We start from the raw sequence: 18,385 nt of genomic DNA on the forward strand, positions 1-18,385 counted from the left end.
TTCGGAATGGCAGGCAGTGACCAGTGGGGTACCGCAAGGTTCGGTGCTGGGACCCCAGCTATTTACGATATACATTAATGATTTAGACGAAGGGATTAAAAGTACCATTAGCAAATTTGCAGATGATACTAAGTTGGAGGGTAGTGTGAATTGTGAGGAAGATGCAATAAGGCTGCAGGGTGACTTGGACAAGTTGTGTGAGTGGGCGGATACATGGCAGATGCAGTTTAATGTAGATAAGTGTGAGGTTATTCACTTTGGAAGCAAGAATAGAAAGGCAGATTATTATCTGAATGGTGTCAAGTTAGGAGGAGGGGGAGTTCAACGAGATCTGGGTGTCCTAGTGCATCAGTCAATGAAAGGAAGCATGCAGGTACAGCAGGCAGTGAAGAAAGCCAATGGAATGTTGGCCTTCGTAACAAGAGGAGTTGAGTATAGGAGCAAAGAGGTCCTTCTACAGTTGTACCGGTCCCTGGTGAGACCGCACCTGGAGTACTGTGTGCAGTTTTGGTCTCCAAATTTGAGGAAGGATATTCTTGCTATGGAGGGCGTGCAGCGTAGGTTCACTAGGTTAATTCCGGGAATGGCGGGACTGTCGTATGTTGAAAGGCTGGAGCGATTGGGCTTGTATACACTGGAATTTAGAAGGATGAGGGGGGATCTTATTGAAACATATAAGATAATTAGGGGATTGGACACATTAGAGGCAGATAACATGTTCCCAATGTTGGGGGAGTCCAGAACAAGGGGCCACAGTTTAAGAATAAGGGGTAGGCCATTTAGAACGGAGATGAGGAAGAACTTTTTCAGTCAGAGGGTGGTGAAGGTGTGGAATTCTCTGCCTCAGAAGGCAGTGGAGGCCAGTTCGTTGGATGCTTTCAAGAGAGAGCTGGATAGAGCTCTTAAGGATAGCGGAGTTAGGGGGTATGGGGAGAAGGCAGGAACGGGGTACTGATTGAGAGTGATCAGCCATGATCGCATTGAATGGCGGTGCTGGCTCGAAGGGCTGAATGGCCTACTCCTGCACCTATTGTCTATTGTCTATTGTCTATTGTCTATTGTAATCCCTATCATTATCACAGTACAAATGGAAGGTTCATTCAAAGCTGGAGTCCCAGAGTTGAGGAGGAGGTCACAGCTTTAAAAATAATAGAAGAATTGAAAACTAATAGAATTGAAATAAATCTTTTCCCGTCCCTATAAGCTTCCTCCTGGGAAATTCCACAACACTAACCAGTTATTACCCAGTTAGTAAAGTTTAACTCCCACAGAGACCCAATTAACACTGAGGTTTGACACCCACCTCTCAGGTATTTAAATAATTTCATATTCACCTGAGCTAACCTCTGGGGTCAGAATGCCTTGGAGTTTCCTGATTCAAAAATGTAAATGGTGGCTTATGTCTCAGAATTTGTGTTTAATCTTTGGTTCATGGAGCACATCTGAGAATATTTTGCAGAAGAGGGACACTATCAACAGATTCAGGTTTCAGAAGTGCCCTCTGAGAGCACAACCTGAAAAAAAAAGCTCACAGGGGCAACAGTGTATCTGTGACCTGCATGTCATCTTAACTCAAGACATCTGGATGGAAAAATTAACAGAGGAAGAAGTAATGAGCGCAACTTAGAGCTGATTTTAATGTTGGGTCAGGTGAAGATAGTGAATAAATAAATCAAATGAGACGGAGAAAAGTCTATTTTTGAAAAGGTTAAGCATTTTGAATTTGATAATTTTTCTCCTGGAGTTATTGTCATTGAGCTATACAGCATGGAAGTGGGCCCTTCAGCACAACTCGTCCATGCCGACGTTTACTAAGAGCTAGTTCCACTTACCTTTGCCTAACCTATATCCCTCCAAATCTTTCCTATTCATGTACCTGTCCAAGTGCCTTTTAAATGTCATAATTATACCTGCCTCTATCACTTACTCTGTCAGATTCTATATGCACAACACCCTTTGTGTGAAAATGGTGTCCTTCATGTCCCTTTTCAATCCTTCTCCTCTCATTTAGTTAGTTGACTTTATGGACATGTATGGAGTTACAGTGAAAAACGTTTTATTGCATGCTAACCATTCAACGGAAAGGCTACACATGATTACAATCGAGCCATCTACAGTGTTGAGGTAAGTAATAAAGGGAATAACCTTTAGTGCAAGATAAAGTCCAGTAAGGTCCAATTAAAGATCGTCCGAGGGTCTCCAATGGGGTGGATAGTAGAACAGGACCGCTGTTTAGTTGTTGACAGGAATATGTTTTCACACTTCTGTACCTCTTGCCTGATGGGAGAGCGTCTTGGGTGAGACTCATCCTTGATTATGCAAGTGGCTTTACTGAGGCAGTGTGATGGAGTCAATGATGGAGTCAATGGAAGGGAGGTTGGTGTGTGTGATGGTCTGGGCTGCATCCACCATTCTCTGTAATTTCTTACAGTCTTGGATAGAGCTATTCCCAAACCATGCTGCGATGCATCCCAATAAAATGCTTTCTATGGGGTCATCTGCAGAAGTTGGTGAGAGTTCTTGGGGACATGCTGAACTTCTGAAGCCTTCTAACGAAGTAGAGTCATTGGTGTGTTTCCTTGGCCGTTGCTTTGATATAGATTGTCCAGGACAAGTTGCTGGTGATATTTACTTTTGTTTGCTCTAGTGTGGTTTGATTTATTGTCACGTGTGCCAAGGAATAGTGAAAAGCTTTTGTTGTGTGCTAACCAGTCATCAGAAAGATAATACGTGATTACATCCACAGTGCACAGATGCATGATAAAGGGAATAATGTTTACTGCAAGATAAAGTCTAGTAAAATCTGATTAAAAATCGTACAAAGGTGTCCAACGAGGCAAAAAGCATCTCAGGACCACTCTCTAGTTCTGACAGAATGATTCTCTAGTTTTAGAGAAACTAGATTAGTGTAGATAGTCGTCAATGTCAGTGTGGAAGAGCTGGGCCAAAGAGCCCATTTCTGTTCGATACAACACTATGAATGTCTATGGCTTTATGATTCCGAGACAGATTAGAGAGGATATGTTTAAAAATTATTAATGCGATGATACCTTGTTATAATGACGTTTAATTTAGTTTTATTAGGTTATCAGATGTAATAATGATCTAAAAACATTAAAAAATAATAGAAGAATTGAAAACTAATAGAATTGAAATAAATCATTTCCTGTCCCTATAAGCTTCCTCCTGGGAAATTGCACAACACTACCCAGTTATTACCCAGTTAGTAAAGTTTAACTCCCACAGAGACCCAATTAACACTGAGGTTTGGCGCCCACCTCTCAGGTATTTAAATAATTTCACATTCACCTGAGCTAACCTCTGGGGTCAGAATGCCTTTGAGTTTCCTGTTACAAAAATGTAAATGGTGGCTTACGTCACAGAATTTGTGTTTAATCTTTGGTTCATGAAGCACATCGGAGAATATTTTGCAGAAGAGGGACACTCTCAACAGATTCAGATTTCAGAAGTACCCTCTGAGAGCACAACCTGAAAAAAAAAAGCTCACAGGGGCAACAGTGTATCTGTGACCTGCATGTCATCTTAACTCAAGACATCTGGATGAAAAAATTAACAGAGGAAGAAGTAATGAGAGCAACTTAGAGCTAATTTTAATGTTGGGTCAGGTGAAGATAGTGAATAAATAAATTAAATGAGACGGAGAAAAGTCTATTTTTGAAAATGTTAAGCAGATTGAATTTGATAATTTTTCTCCTGGACATTGTCATTGAGCTATACAGTACGGAAGTGGGCCCTTCAGCACAACTCGTCCATGTGACTAAGTTACTACGAGCTAGTTCCACTTGCCTTTGCCTAACCTATATCCCTCCAAACCTTTCCTATTCATGTACCTGTCCAAGTGCCTTTTAAATGTCTCCACATCAGAGAAGCCAGTTTTCAGCCAAATCCAGTTAGAAATGTCACTTGAAAGGCTTAAGACCTCACCTCATGACTCCCCAAAAACCTTTTACATTTACAAAGCACACCAACATCTCTACTTTCTCAAGAAATTTGGCACATCTCCAATGACTCTTACAAACGTCTACAAGTGTACCATAAAAAAAGCATACTGTCGGGTTGTATCACAGCTTGGTTTGTGAACAGTTCTGCCCAAGGCAGGTATGATAAGTTTTAATCTACAATTTGAGAGGGATAAGGGAAAATTGGAAGTGTCAGTATTACTGTTGAGTAAAGGGAACTGTGGAGGCATAAGGGAGGAGCTGGCCAAAGTTGACTGGAAAGAGACCCTAGCAAGGATGACAGTGGAACAATAATGGCAGGTATTTCTGGGAATAATACAGAAGGTGCAGGATCAGTTCATTCCAAAGAGGAAGAAAGATTCTAAGGGGAGTAAGAGGCGACCGTGGCTGACAAGGGAATTCAAGGAGAGTATAAAAATAAACGAGAAGTATAACATAGCAAAAATGGGCGGGCAGCCGGAGGATTGGGTAACTTTTAAAGAACAACAAAAGATAACTAAAAAGGCAATAAAGGGAGAAAAGTTGAGGTACAAAGGTAAGCTAGCCAAGAATATAAAGGAGGATAGTAAAAGCTTCTTTAGGTATGTGAAAAGCAGAAAATTACTTAAGACAAATGTGGCTCCCTTGCAGACAGAAACAGGTGAATTCATTATGGGGAACAAGGAAAGGGCAGACGAGTTGAACAGGTACTTTGGATCGGTCTTCATTAAGGAAGACATAAACAATCTCCCAGATGTATTAGTGGCCAGAGGACCTAGGGTAACGGAGGAATTGAAGGAAATTCACATTAGGTAGGAAATGGTGTTGGACAGACCCTCATAGGCGATTAGTAGGCAAAATTAGAACACATGGTAATGGGGGTAGGGTACTGACATAGAAAATTGGTTGGCAGATAGGAAACAAAGAGTAGGGATTAACGAATCCCTTTCAGAATGGTAGGCAGTGACTAGTGGGGTACAGCAAAGCTTGGTGCTGGGACTGCAGCTATTTGCAAGATACATTAATGATTCAGATGAAGGGGTTAAAAGTGACATTAGCAAATTTGCAGATGACACAAAGCTGGGTAGCAGTGTGAACTGTGAAGAGGATGCTATGAGGATGCAGGGTAAATTGGACAGGCTGGGCGAGTGGGCAGATGCATGGGAGATGCAGTTTAATGTGGATAAATGTGAGGTTATCCACTTTGGTAGCAAGAACAGCAAGGCAGCTTATTATCTGAATGGTGTCAAGTTAGGAAAAGGGGAAGAACAACGAGATCTAGATGTTCTTGTACATCAGTCACTGAAAGTAAGCATGCAGGTGCAGCAGGCAGTGAAGAAAGCTAATGGCATGCTGTCCTTCATAACAAGAGGAGTTGAGTATAATAATAATAATAATGTATTACATTTATATAGCGCTTTTCATACACTCAAAGACGCTTTACAGGGATTTAAAGAACATAGGGAAGTGAATAATTAGATAAATAAGTAAACGAACAGAGAAAGGAGACAGAAGGTGAGGTGACCTTCAGTGGTTGAAGGCAGTACTGAACAGGTGAGACTTCAGTGATGTTTTGAATGTGGTGAGTGAGGAGGAGTCTCTGACGGTTTGGGGTAGTGAGTTCCATAGGGTGGGAGCAGCGATGGAGAAAGCCCTGTCCCCCCAGGATCTGAGTTTGGTCCGGATGGGGCGGATAGGAGATTGGCAGCAGCAGAGCGGAGGGTGCAGGTGGGAGTGTGCCTGTGGAGGAGGTCAGTCAGGTAGGATGGGGCCAGGTTATGGAGGGCTTTGTAGGTCATGAGGAGGATTTTGTACTGGATTCTCTGGGGGATGGGGAGCCAGTGGAGTTTGTAAAGGACGGGGGTGATATGGTCACGGATCGGGGTGTGGGTGAGTAGACGGGCAGCGGAGTTTTGAATGTATTGAAGTTTACTGATGATTTTTGAGGGTGCGCCATAGAGGAGGCTGTTGCAGTAGTCCAGACGGGAGGTGATGAAGGCGTGGATGAGGGTTTCTGCAGCTGTGGAGGAGAGGGATGGACGGAGACGGGCAATGTTTTTGAGGTGGAAGAAGGCTGTCTTTGTGATGTGTTTGATGTGTTTGTCGAAGGAGAGGGTTTGATCAAAGATGATTCCAAGATTCCGGATGTGAGGGGAGGTGGATACTGGGAGACCATCAATATTGAGGATGAAGTTTTGGGTGGATTTGGTGAGCGTTTTTGGACCAATGATGATGATTTCAGATTTGTTGCATTTGAGTTTGAGGAAATTTGATTGAAGCCAAGATTTTATTTCAGTGATGCAGTTTGTCAGTGTAGAGTGTGTGGTGGTGGAGATTGACTTGGTGGAGATGAGGAGTATAGGAGCAAAGAGAGCCTTCTGCAGTTGTACAGGGCCCTGGTGAGACCAAACCTGGAGTATTGTGTGCAGTTTTGGTCTCCAAATTGATTATCTTTCTGGGCAGACCCAGTGAATCCCTCCTTGATGATATGCACCCAAACTGATGCTCTTGGCTCTGTCAATTATTGCAACATGCTCTAGAGCATTGTGAACCATTATCCAAGCTCCCAGTTTACATATTGAGGAAACAAGTCATATGATTCAGCTGGTATGGTACATGGAGAGCAATTCCTATAACATATGGTACCCGATTGTCCTGGAATTCCTGATCCACTTGACTAGATCTAGTCAGCGATCACAGGATGCAGGTTGCATATTCCCACTCCACTGCCTCAGTTTTGTCGATATCCAAGTGGATACTCGGTAGTTGATTAACTGTAGAATGCCACCTGTACCTCCCCTGCCTTAATTGGTTGTTTCAGTATCTTTAAATCCCGTTACTGCCCCTTCTGTATCTTCTCTCTCAGCTGTTCTATTGATTCACTAAGTCCTGATACATCTATTATATGAACTGTGGATATCCCTGCTGCATATCCTGATGCCACTATCTCTACAAATCCTCTTCAGGTTCTATGTGGTCTTTTAGCCCTTTTCCAAATAACTGTGACATTCACAGATATTGAAATCATTCTTTATAGGTGTAGAGCATCATGTTGGATGTCCAACCCAATAAATTAGGCATCATCTGAATGTGATGGCAATGGGGAGCAAAGGTTATATTTTCATCGGGTCAACACTAACCTGTGACCATCCACCACCTTAATATCCTCATGACAGCAGGCAGATTGGCAGTAGTGGTGGTTACAGATGGATAAGTTTGAAACCCAATTAATGGTTCAATGTCCAATTGTTCTTTATTATCACACAAACACTGCAACCGTGAAATTCTTTTTGCATAGCTCACACATGCACAAGTCACTATATTTTGGCACCATTTACAAAACGGCCAAAGTCCATCCTCAAGCTGGATGTACTGGAGCTCCCCCGATCCAGGCATGCCCCAGGCTGTTGCAGGGCCTCCTCCATTGCCCCACCTAAGTAATATTTCTTCAACTAGGATCCATGGCATGGTTTTAGCCATACAGCCTTGGTGTGGGAATGACTCTAACCAGTGGGTGAAGTGGACAATGAGTATTAAAAAGAACACGTTATTTGGAGACTGGGTTAAGGATCAAGTAAAATCTATCTGTGTATGTTTGTCAGCAACAGCACACTCTCTCATTTTGTTTATCGACTATTTCACACCATTACCTTCCCTGCTTCTAGGAGTTACACTATACTGCCGGAGAATATAAAACTGTAGTCTTTAACGGTGTGATTGGTTCTGACACTTTTATTGCCCATGTCACAAAGTCGAGTTCTAGAGCAGCCCAGCTACCAATTGGCTTTAATCAGTTGAAGAGTGCACAACTGGCCTCATTGTGTCTCCATGCTTTTGTGTTACAACTACAGTATGGTAATCCCTATCATTATCACAGTACAAATGGAAGGTTCATTCAAAGCTGGAGTCCCAGAGTTGGGGAGGAGGTCACAGCTTTAAAAATAATAGAAGAATTGAAAACTAATAGAATTGAAATAAATCTTTTCCCGTCCCTATAAGCTTCCTCCTGGGCAATTGCACAACACTACCCAGTTATTACCCAGTTAGTAAAGTTTAACTCCCACAGAGACCCAATTAACATTGAGGTTTGGCACCCACCTCTCAGGTATTTAAATAATTTCATATTCACCTGAGCTAACCTCTGGGGTCAGAATGCCTTCGAGTTTGCTGATTCAAAAATGTAAATGGTGGCTTATGTCTCAGATTTTGTGTTTAATCTTTGGTTCATGGAGCACATCTGAGAATATTTTGCAGAAGAGGGACACTCTCAACAGATTCAGGTTTCAGAAGTGCCCTCTGAGAGCACAACCTGGAAAAAAAAGCTCACAGGGGCAACAGTGTATCTGTGACCTGCATGTCATCTTAACTCAAGACATCTGGATGGAAAAATTAACAGAGGAAGAAGTAGTGAGCGCAACTTAGAGCTGATTTTAATGTTGGGTCAGGTGAAGATAGTGAATAAATAAATTAAATGAGACGGAGAAAAGTCTATTTTTGAAAATGTTAAGCATTTTGAATTTGATAATTTTTCTCCTGGAGTTATTGTCATTGAGCTATACAGCATGGAAGTGGGCCCTTCAGCACAACTCGTCCATGCCGACTAGTTTACTAAGAGCTAGTTCCACTTACCTTTGCCTAACCTATATCCCTCCAAATCTTTCCTATTCATGTACCTGTCCAAGTGCCTTTTAAATGTCGTAATTATACCTGCCTCTATCACTTACTCTGTCAGATTCTATATGCACAACACCCTTTGTGTGAAAATGGTGTCCTTCATGTCCCTTTTCAATCCTTCTCCTCTCATTTAGTTAGTTGACTTTATGGACATGTATGGAGTTACAGTGAAAAACGTTTTATTGCATGCTAACCATTCAACGGAAAGGCTACACATGATTACAATCGAGCCATCTACAGTGTTGAGATAAGTAATAAAGGGAATAACCTTTAGTGCAAGATAAAGTCCAGTAAGGTCCAATTAAAGATCGTCCGAGGGTCTCCAATGGGGTAGATAGTAGAACAGGACCGCTGTTTAGTTGTTGACAGGAATATGTTTTCACACTTCTGTACCTCTTGCCTGATGGGAGAGCGTCTTGGGTGAGACTCATCCTTGATTATGCAAGTGGCTTTACTGAGGCAGTGTGATGGAGTCAATGATGGAGTCAATGGAAGGGAGGTTGGTGTGTGTGATGGTCTGGGCTGCATCCACCATTCTCTGTAATTTCTTACAGTCTTGGATAGAGCTATTCCCAAACCATGCTGCGATGCATCCCAATAAAATGCTATCTATGGGGTCATCTGCAGAAGATGGTGAGAGTTCTTGGGGACATGCTGAACTTCTGAAGCCTTCTAACGAAGTAGAGTCATTGGTGTGTTTCCTTGGCCGTTGCTTTGATATAGATTGTCCAGGACAAGTTGCTGGTGATATTTACTTTTGTTTGCTCTAGTGTGGTTTGATTTATTGTCACGTGTGCCAAGGAATAGTGAAAAGCTTTTGTTGTGTGCTAACCAGTCATCAGAAAGATAATACGTGATTACATCCACAGTGCACAGATGTATGATAAAGGGAATAATGTTTGCTGCAAGATAAAGTCTAGTAAAATCTGATTAAAAATCGTCCAAGGGTGTCCAACGAGGCAAAAAGCATCTCAGGACCACTCTCTAGTTCTGACAGAATGATTCTCTAGTTTTAGAGAAACTAGATTAGTGTAGATAGTCGTCAATGTCAGTGTGGAAGAGCTAGGCCAAAGAGCCCATTTCTGTCCGATACAACACTATGAATGTCTATGGCTCTATGATTCTGAGACAGATTAGAGAGGATATGTTTAAAAATTATTAATGCGATGATACCTTATTATAATGACGTTTAATTTAGTTTTATTAGGTTATCAGATGTAATAATAATCTAAAAACATTAAAAAATAATAGAAGAATTGAAAACTAATAGAATTGAAATAAATCATTTCCTGTCCCCATAATCTTCCTCCTGGGAAATTGCACAACATTACCCAGTTATTACCCAGTTAGTAAAGTTTAACTCCCACAGAGACCCAATTAACACTGAGGTTTGGCACCCACCTCTCAGGTATTTAAATAATTTCACATTCACCTGAGCTAACCTCTGGGGTCAGAATGCCTTTGAGTTTCCTGTTACAAAAATGTAAATGGTGGCTTATGTCTCAGAATTTCACCGAAACGTCACCCATTCCTTCTCTCCAGAGATGCTGCCTGTCCCTCTGAGTTACTCCAGCATTTTGTGTCTATCTATGACTGGTTCATGGGTGAAAATGCTAAATTCGGGAAGGCTGATTACAATGATATTAGGCAGGAACTGGGGGAGATTGTGAGTGGCTGTTTGAGAGTAAATCCACATCTGACATGAAGTCTTTTAAAAGATTGCTGATTCAAGTTCAGGGCCAGCATGCTCCTATCAATCTGAAAGATAAGGATGACAAGATTTGGGGGTTCGATGGCAAGAGATATTGTAAGTTTGATCAAAAAGAAAAAGGAAACATTTGTAAGTTTTGGAACCTAAAATTGAACAAGACCACTGAAGAATAAAAGACAAAAGGCAGGAGGAACTCAATGGGTTAGGCAGCATCTGTGGAGGTAATGGACAGATGACATTTCAATTTGGGATCCTTCTTCTGACTGATGGGGTTGGGGGAAGAAAACTGGAGAGGAGAGGCGGGGGTGGGGCAAAGCCTGGCAAGTGATAAAGGTGAGGTTAGGTGGTTGGCTGATGGGTGGAGTAAGTGACAAAGGCTGCGGAGTAAGTAAAAAGGAGAAAAAAGTGTGTCGGATTAGACGAGAGGAAGTGGAGTGAAATGTAAAGTCAGAGGTAGGGATAGATATGTGTGGAAATGGACAGGAGGGAAGGGGAACGGTGGACAGCAAAAAGGGAAATATGGGATGGGTCTGGGAGATGAGTGGATAGAGAAGCGGAAAAAGAGCGGGGTATCTGGGAGAATTCACTGTTCATATGATAAATTACCCAAGCTGAATCTGAGGAGCTGTTCTTCCAGTTTGCATGTGTCCTCACTCTGGATATGAGGCCAATTTCAGTCTGGAGGTCTGTGACCAGTGGTACTCTGCAAGCGTCAGTGGTGGCATCTCTTTTGTGTATAATATATAAATGACTTTGATTAAAATGTAGGTGGTCTGATTAGTAAGTTTGCGGATATCATAAAAAATGGTGGATTTGTGCATAGTGAGGGAGGGTGGTAGAGGATACAGCAGAATAACATATTGTGCTTGGATTGTTTTCTTTGGAGCATCAAAAGCTAAGGAGACCAAACCTGCCAATAGACAATAGACAATAGACAATTGTCTAATTACAACTGGATTACTTCTATTGAAATTTACACTTAATGGTGTTAGCACATACTGATTGTTTTTCTAGTACAGTGCCATAGCCTATGGCTAGAGTTTCAGGATTTAGTTCCTAAGTCCATAAGTTTGGAAACAATGAAGAGATAGCAAGGTATTTCAAATTCAGCATAATGTGCAGCTTCAAGAGGAACTGCATAAAATGGACAATATTCTTTCCTGCCCCTGACTTTTTTTCTTGATGGTGGTGGTACGATTTTGGGGAGTCAGATGATGAGTTTCTTGTTGAAGGGCAGGGACTCATTTACTTTCAAGACCCACCTTCCCATGTGTTATATAAGGAAGGGTTTGGCTCACATGATGAACATCATTTTGCAATTGTGGTGTTTACCTTTATGTCAAGTAAAGGGTTCCTTTGTGATCTTGAGCATCCTCATTTCAGATTAAATGACAGTAGAGACGGTATATTTGAAGAATGTAGTGGTCTGAGTCTTCCTTTAGCATTAATGCTGTGAACTTGGATCCATTTTTGATGGTCATTTTATCTGCTTCGATTTCACGATTCTTTCTTGGCTTCTTCAGCAATGCCTGGATCGTCTTTCTCTGTGGACGGCAGAATGAGGAGTAACGTGAAAACGATGCAAACACGAGCTCAACAGAAACGTTGCACAAATCCTGCCATCTGCTGTCCTCCGTTGATGTCACTGTCCTCCGATGATGTCATTGTCCTCTATCGATGACTATTGGTGTTCTGTAGGTGTCGATGTTGGGTCCGATATTTTTCACGTTGTATACTAATGAATTGGATGATGGAGATGGTAGCTTTGTGGCCAAGTTTGCGGATATTACAAAGATGGGTGGAGGGGCAGGCAGTGTAGAGGAAGCAGAGAATCTGCAGAAATTGGACAGGATGGGAGAGTGGGCAAAGAAGTGGCAGATGGAATGCTGCATAGAAAAGTGTGCAGTCATGCACTTTGGTAGAAGCTAAAAAGGTGATGACTATTTTCTAAATGGGGAGAGGATTCTGAAATCGGAGGTGCAAAGGGATTTGGGAATGCTGGTGCAATATTCCCGATAGGTTAATTTGCAGGTTGAATTAGTGGTAAGGAAAGTAAATGCCTTGAGAGGACTAGAATATAAAAGCATGGATGTATTGCTGAGGCTTTATAGGGTGCTGGTCAGACTGCGTTTGGAGTATTGCGAACATTTTTGGATGCATTTCTGTAAGGGATGGAGAGTGTCCAGAGGAGGCTTGCAAGAAGGTTCTCAGGGTTTATTTGGGTTAATGTATGATGAGCATTTGACAGCTCTGGGCCTTTACTCACTGGAGTTTAGAAGGATGAGGGGGGCTCTCTTGGAAACCTACCAAATAATATAAGTGGATAAGTAGAACAATAACAGAGTGGATGTGGAGAGGATGTTTCCAATGGTGGGAGAGTCTAGGACCAGAGGGCACTGCCTTAGAATAATAGAATTTACCTTTAGAAAGGAGATGTGAAGTAATTTCTTTAGCCAGATGGTGGTGAATCGGAGGAAATCATTGCCACAGATGGATGTGGAGCCCAATTCTTTGGTATTTTTAAAGTGTAGTTTAATAGCTTCGTGATTACTAAGGGTGTCAAAGGTTACGGGGAGAAAGCAGGTTTAATGGGGTTGAGAGGGAAAGGTAGATCAACAATGATTGAATCGCAGAGTAGACTGTGAGGTTATTCACTTTGGAAGTAAGAATAGAAAGGCAGATTATTATCTGAATGGTGTCAAGTTAGGAGGAGGGGGAGTTCAACGAGATCTGGGTGTCCTAGTGCATCAGTCAATGAAAGGAAGCATGCAGGTACAGCAGGCAGTGAAGAAAGCCAATGGAATGTTGGCCTTCGTAACAAGAGGAGTTGAGTATAGGAGCAAAGATGTCCTTCTACAGTTGTACCGGGCCCTGGTGAGACCGCACCTGGAGTACTGTGTGCAGTTTTGGTCTCCAAATTTGAGGAAGGATATTCTTGCTATGGAGGGCGTGCAGCGTAGGTTCACTAGGTTAATTCCCGGAATGGCGGGACTGTCGTATGTTGAAAGGCTGGAGCGATTGGGCTTGTATACACTGGAATTTAGAAGGATGAGGGGGGATCTTATTGAAACATATAAGATAATTAGGGGATTGGACACATTAGAGGCAGGAAACATGTTCCCAATGTTGGGGGAGTCCAGAACAAGGGGCCACAGTTTAAGAATAAGGGGTAGGCCATTTAGAACGGAGATGAGGAAGAACTTTTTCAGTCAGAGAGTGGTGAAGGTGTGGAATTCTCTGCCTCAGAAGGCAGTGGAGGCCAGTTTGTTGGATGCTTTCAAGAGAGAGCTGGATAGAGCTCTTAAGGATAGCGGAGTGAGGGGGGTATGGGGAGAAGGCAGGAACGGGGTACTGATTGAGAGTGATCAGCTATGATTGCATTGAATGGCGGTGCTGGCTCGAAGGGCTGAATGGCCTACTCCTGCACCTATTGTATATTGTCTATTGTCTATTATGACTTATGAACTTATGAACTATCCACTTTAGCTACAGGATCGGAGAAGGGATGGACAATAGATCTCCAATCCCAATCTCAACGGCCTTTGAAGAAAATAACCCTGTCGATGCTGCTTTAAAATATAACGGTAAATATACTTTGGTAGGGAAACAGAATTGGTAGTTTCATAACTGGAGTAGAATATTTTTTAAATCAACATGACTCAAAATCTACGGCCTGGGAATGTAGATCTGTTCATCATGGGAAAATCGGGGAAGCCAGAAATCAGTTTAGTTTAGTTTTGTCTAGAGAGTGCAGAAATGGGCCCCTCGGCCTGCCGAGTCCATGCTGACCAGCCATCCCCGCACACTTACACTATCCTACACACACTCGGGACAATTTACAGCTATTTATTTTATCATATCCAATTAACTTACAAACCTGTAGTCTTTGGAGTGTGGGAGGAAACCAGAGCACCCGGAGAAAACCTATGCAGGTCACATGGAGAATGTTCAAACTCCATAAAGTCAGCACCTGTAGTCAGGATCGACCTGGGTCTCTGGTGCTGTAAGGCAGCAACTCTACCGCTGCGCCACCGTGCCACTCCCAGCATTTGTCAGGATGTTATGCTGCACTCAAGCCAGAATTTCAATTTAAATCTGTGGAAAATCAGCATTTGCTACTCTTTTGCTTTTTTTATACCAAGACTCCATCCTCGAAGTGGAGCCTCACAAAATCAGCTATATTGTACGTTCCTTTTTATTCTCTTGAATTTGTTCCTTTTAGAGTTTTGATGACCATCCAGCACTTATCCATGAATGCATTTATGCAGGTTTGTAAATTACCAGAGACAGCGGATACATTGTTAACCTTAGCCATTGGTTGGTGTTCAATACCGAAACTGTGAAACTCCAATTCAAATTATTCCCAATGTTTTGACTATTTTGAGAGTTGGCAGAATAATCCACTCAGCTTTGTGTCATCTGCAAATTTGCTAATGTTACTTTTAATCCCTTCATCTAAATCATTAATGTATATTGTAAATAGCTGCGGTCCCAGCACCGAGCCTTGCAGTACCCCACTAGTCACTGCCTGCCATTCTGAAAGGAACCCGTTAATCCCTACTCTTTGTTTTCTGTCTGTCAACCAATTTTCTATCCATGTCAGCAACCTACCCCAATACCATGTGGTCTAATCTTGCCCACTAATCTCCTATGTGGGACCTTTTCAAAGGCTTTATGAAAGTCCAGGTACACTACATCCACTGGCTCTCCCTTGTCCATTTTCTTAGTTACATCCTCTTTTTTTTTCAGGTTGTGTTCTCAGAGGGTACTTCTGAAATCTGACTCTGTTGAGAGTGTCCCTCTTCTGCAAAATATTCTCCGATGTGCTCCATGAACCAAAGATTAAACACAAATTCTGAGACATAAGCCACCATTTACATTTTTGGATCAGGAAACTCCAAAGCATTCTGACCCCAGAGGTTAGCTCAGGTGAAAATGAAATTATTTAAATACCTGAGAGGTGGGTGCCAAACCTCAGTGTTAATTGGGTCTCTGTGGGAGTTAAACTTTACTAACTGGGTAATAACTGGGTAGTGTTGTGCAATTTCCCAGGAGGAAGCTTATACTGGATTTGGCTGAAAACTGGCTTCTCTGATGTGGAGACATTTAAAAGGCACTTGGCCAGGTACATGAATAGGAAAGGTTTGGAGGGATATAGGTTAGGCAAAGGCAAGTGGAACTAGCTCGTAGTAACTTAGTCGCATGGACGAGTTGTGCTGAAGGGCCCACTTCCGTACTGTATAGCTCAATGACAATGTCCAGGAGAATAATTATCAAATTATTCTCCTATGTGGGACCTTTTCAAAGGCTTTATGAAAGTCCAGATACACTACATCCACTGGCTCTCCCTTGTCCATTTTCCTAGTTACATCCTCAAAAAATTCTAGATTAGTCAAGCATGATTTCTCCTTCGTAAATCCATGCTGACTCAGAACGATCCTTTTATTGCTAAATGTTCCGCAATTTCGTCTTTTATAATTGACTCCAGTATCTTCCTCACCACTGATGTCAGACTAACTAGTCTACAATTTCCCGTTTTCTCTCTCCCTCCTTTCTTAAAAAGTAGGGTAACATTAGCTACCCTCCAATCCACAGGAACTGATCCTGAATCTATAGAATATTGGAAAATGATCCCCAATGTGTCCACGATTTCTAGAGCCACTTCCTTAAGTACCCTGGGATGCAGTCCATCAGGCCCTGGGGATTTATCAGGCCCATCAGTCTACCCGACAGCATTTCCTACCTAATGTAAATTTCCTTCAATTCCTCTGTCACTTTTAACCCCTTCATCTGAATCATTAATGTATCTTGCAAATAGCTGCAGTCCCAGCACCAAGCTTTGCTGTACCCCACTAGTCACTGCCTACCATTCTGAAAGGGATTCGTTAATCCCTACTCTTTGTTTCCTATCTGCCAACCAATTTTCTATGTCAGTACCCTACCCCCATTTCCATGTGTTCTAATTTTGCCTACTAATCTCCTATGAGGGTCTGTCCAACACCATTTCCTGCCTAATGTGAATTTCCTTCAATTCCTCCGTTACCCTAGGTCCTCTGGCCATTAGTACATCTGGGAGATTGTTTGTGTCTTCCTTAGTGAAGACAGATCCAAAGTACCTGTTCAACTCGTCTGCCCTTTCCTTGTTCCCCATAATGAATTCACCTGTTTCTGTCTGCAAGGGACCCACATTTGTCTTAAGTAATTTTCTGCTTTTCACATACCTAAAGAAGCTTTTACTATCCTCCTTTATATTCTTGGCTAGCTTACCTTTGTACCTCATCTTTTCTCCCTTTATTGCCTTTTTAGTTATCTTTTGTTGTTCTTTAAAAGTTACCCAATCCTCCGGCTTCCCGCTCATTTTTGCTATGTTATACTTCTCTTTTATTTTTATACTCTCCTTGAATTCCCTTGTCAGCCACAGTCGCCTCTTACTCCCCTTAGAATCTTTCTTCCTCTTTGGAATGAACTGATCCTGCACCTTCTGTATTATTCCCAGAAATACCTGCCATTATTGTTCCACTGTCATCCCTGCGAGGGTCTCTTTCCAGTCAACTTTGGCCAGCTCCTCCCTCATGCCTCCACAGTTCCCTTTACTCAACAGTAATACTGACACTTCCAATTTTCCCTTCTCCCTCTCAAATTGTAGATTAAAACTTATCATACCTGCCTTGGGCAGAACTGTTTACAAACCAAGCTGTGATACAACCCGACAGTATGCTTTTTTATGGTACACTTGTAGACGTTTGTAAGAGTCATTGGAGATGTGCCAAATTTCTTGAGAAAGTAGAGATGTTGGTGTGCTTTGTAAATGTAAAAGGTTTTTGGGGAGTCATGAGGTGAGGTCTTAAGCCTTTCAAGTGACATTTCTAACTGGATTTGGCTGAAAACTGGCTTCTCTGATGTGGAGACATTTAAAAGGCACTTGGACAGGTACATGAATAGGAAAGGTTTGGAGGGATATAGGTTAGGCAAAGGCAAGTGGAACTAGCTCGTAGTAACTTAGTCGCATGGACGAGTTATGCTGAAGGGCCCACTTCCGTACTGTATAGCTCAATGACAATGTCCAGGAGAAAAATTATCAAATTCAATCTGCTTAACATTTTCAAAAATAGACTTTTCTCCGTCTCATTTAATTTATTTATTCACTATCTTCACCTGACCCAACATTAAAATTAGCTCTAAGTTGCTCTCATTACTTCTTCCTCTGTTAATTTTTTCATCCAGATGTCTTGAGTTAAGATGACATGCAGGTCACAGATACACTGTTGCCCCTGTGAGCTTTTTTTTCAGGTTGTGCTCTCAGAGGGTACTTCTGAAATCTGAATCTGTTGAGAGTGTCCCTCTTCTGCAAAATATTCTCCGATGTGCTCCATGAACCAAAGATTAAACACAAATTCTGAGATGTAAGCCACCATTTACATTTTTGTAACAGGAAACTCAAAGGCATTCTGACCCCAGAGGTTAGCTCAGGTGAATGTGAAATTATTTAAATACCTGAGAGGTGGGTGCCAAACCTCAGTGTTAATTGGGTCTCTGTGGGAGTTAAACTTTACTAACTGGGTAATATCTGGGTAATGTTGTGCAATTTCCCAGGAGAAAGTTTATAGGGACAGGAAAAGATTTATTTCAATTCTATTAGTTTTCAATTCTTCTATTATTTTTTAATGTTTTTAAATTATTATTACATCTGATAACCTAATAAAACTAAATTAAACGTCATTATAACAAGGTATCATCGCATTAATAATTTTTAAACATATCCTCTCTAATCTGTCTCAGAATCATAGAGCCATAGACATTCATAGTGTTGTATCGGACAGAAATGGGCTCTTTGGCCTAGCTCTTCCACACTGACATTGACGACTATCTACACTAATCTAGTTTCTCTAAAACTAGAGAATCATTCTGTCAGAACTAGAGAGTGGTCCTGAGATGCTTTTTACCTCGTTGGACACCCTTGGACTATTTGTAATCAGATTTTACTAGACTTTATCTTGCATTAAACATTATTCCCTTTATCATGCATCTGTGCACTGTGGAT

The 18,385-nt window shown here is 41.8% G+C and overlaps 1 protein-coding gene across 1 annotated transcript in view; it reads left to right on the forward strand.

The window, feature by feature from the left end:
• LOC144595642 (matrix metalloproteinase-20-like) overlaps nt 1-18,385 on the forward strand; it is a 44,493-nt gene that overhangs the window by 22,831 nt on the left and 3,277 nt on the right. The window contains exon 4 of the mRNA XM_078403219.1: nt 13,831-13,928. Coding sequence (XP_078259345.1) covers nt 13,831-13,928 — 98 coding nt within the window. The remainder of the gene's footprint in view (nt 1-13,830; nt 13,929-18,385) is intronic.

This window comes from Rhinoraja longicauda, chromosome 7 (genome assembly GCF_053455715.1).
Source record: "Rhinoraja longicauda isolate Sanriku21f chromosome 7, sRhiLon1.1, whole genome shotgun sequence".
In the NCBI taxonomy this organism is placed as follows: domain Eukaryota; kingdom Metazoa; phylum Chordata; class Chondrichthyes; order Rajiformes; family Arhynchobatidae; genus Rhinoraja; species Rhinoraja longicauda.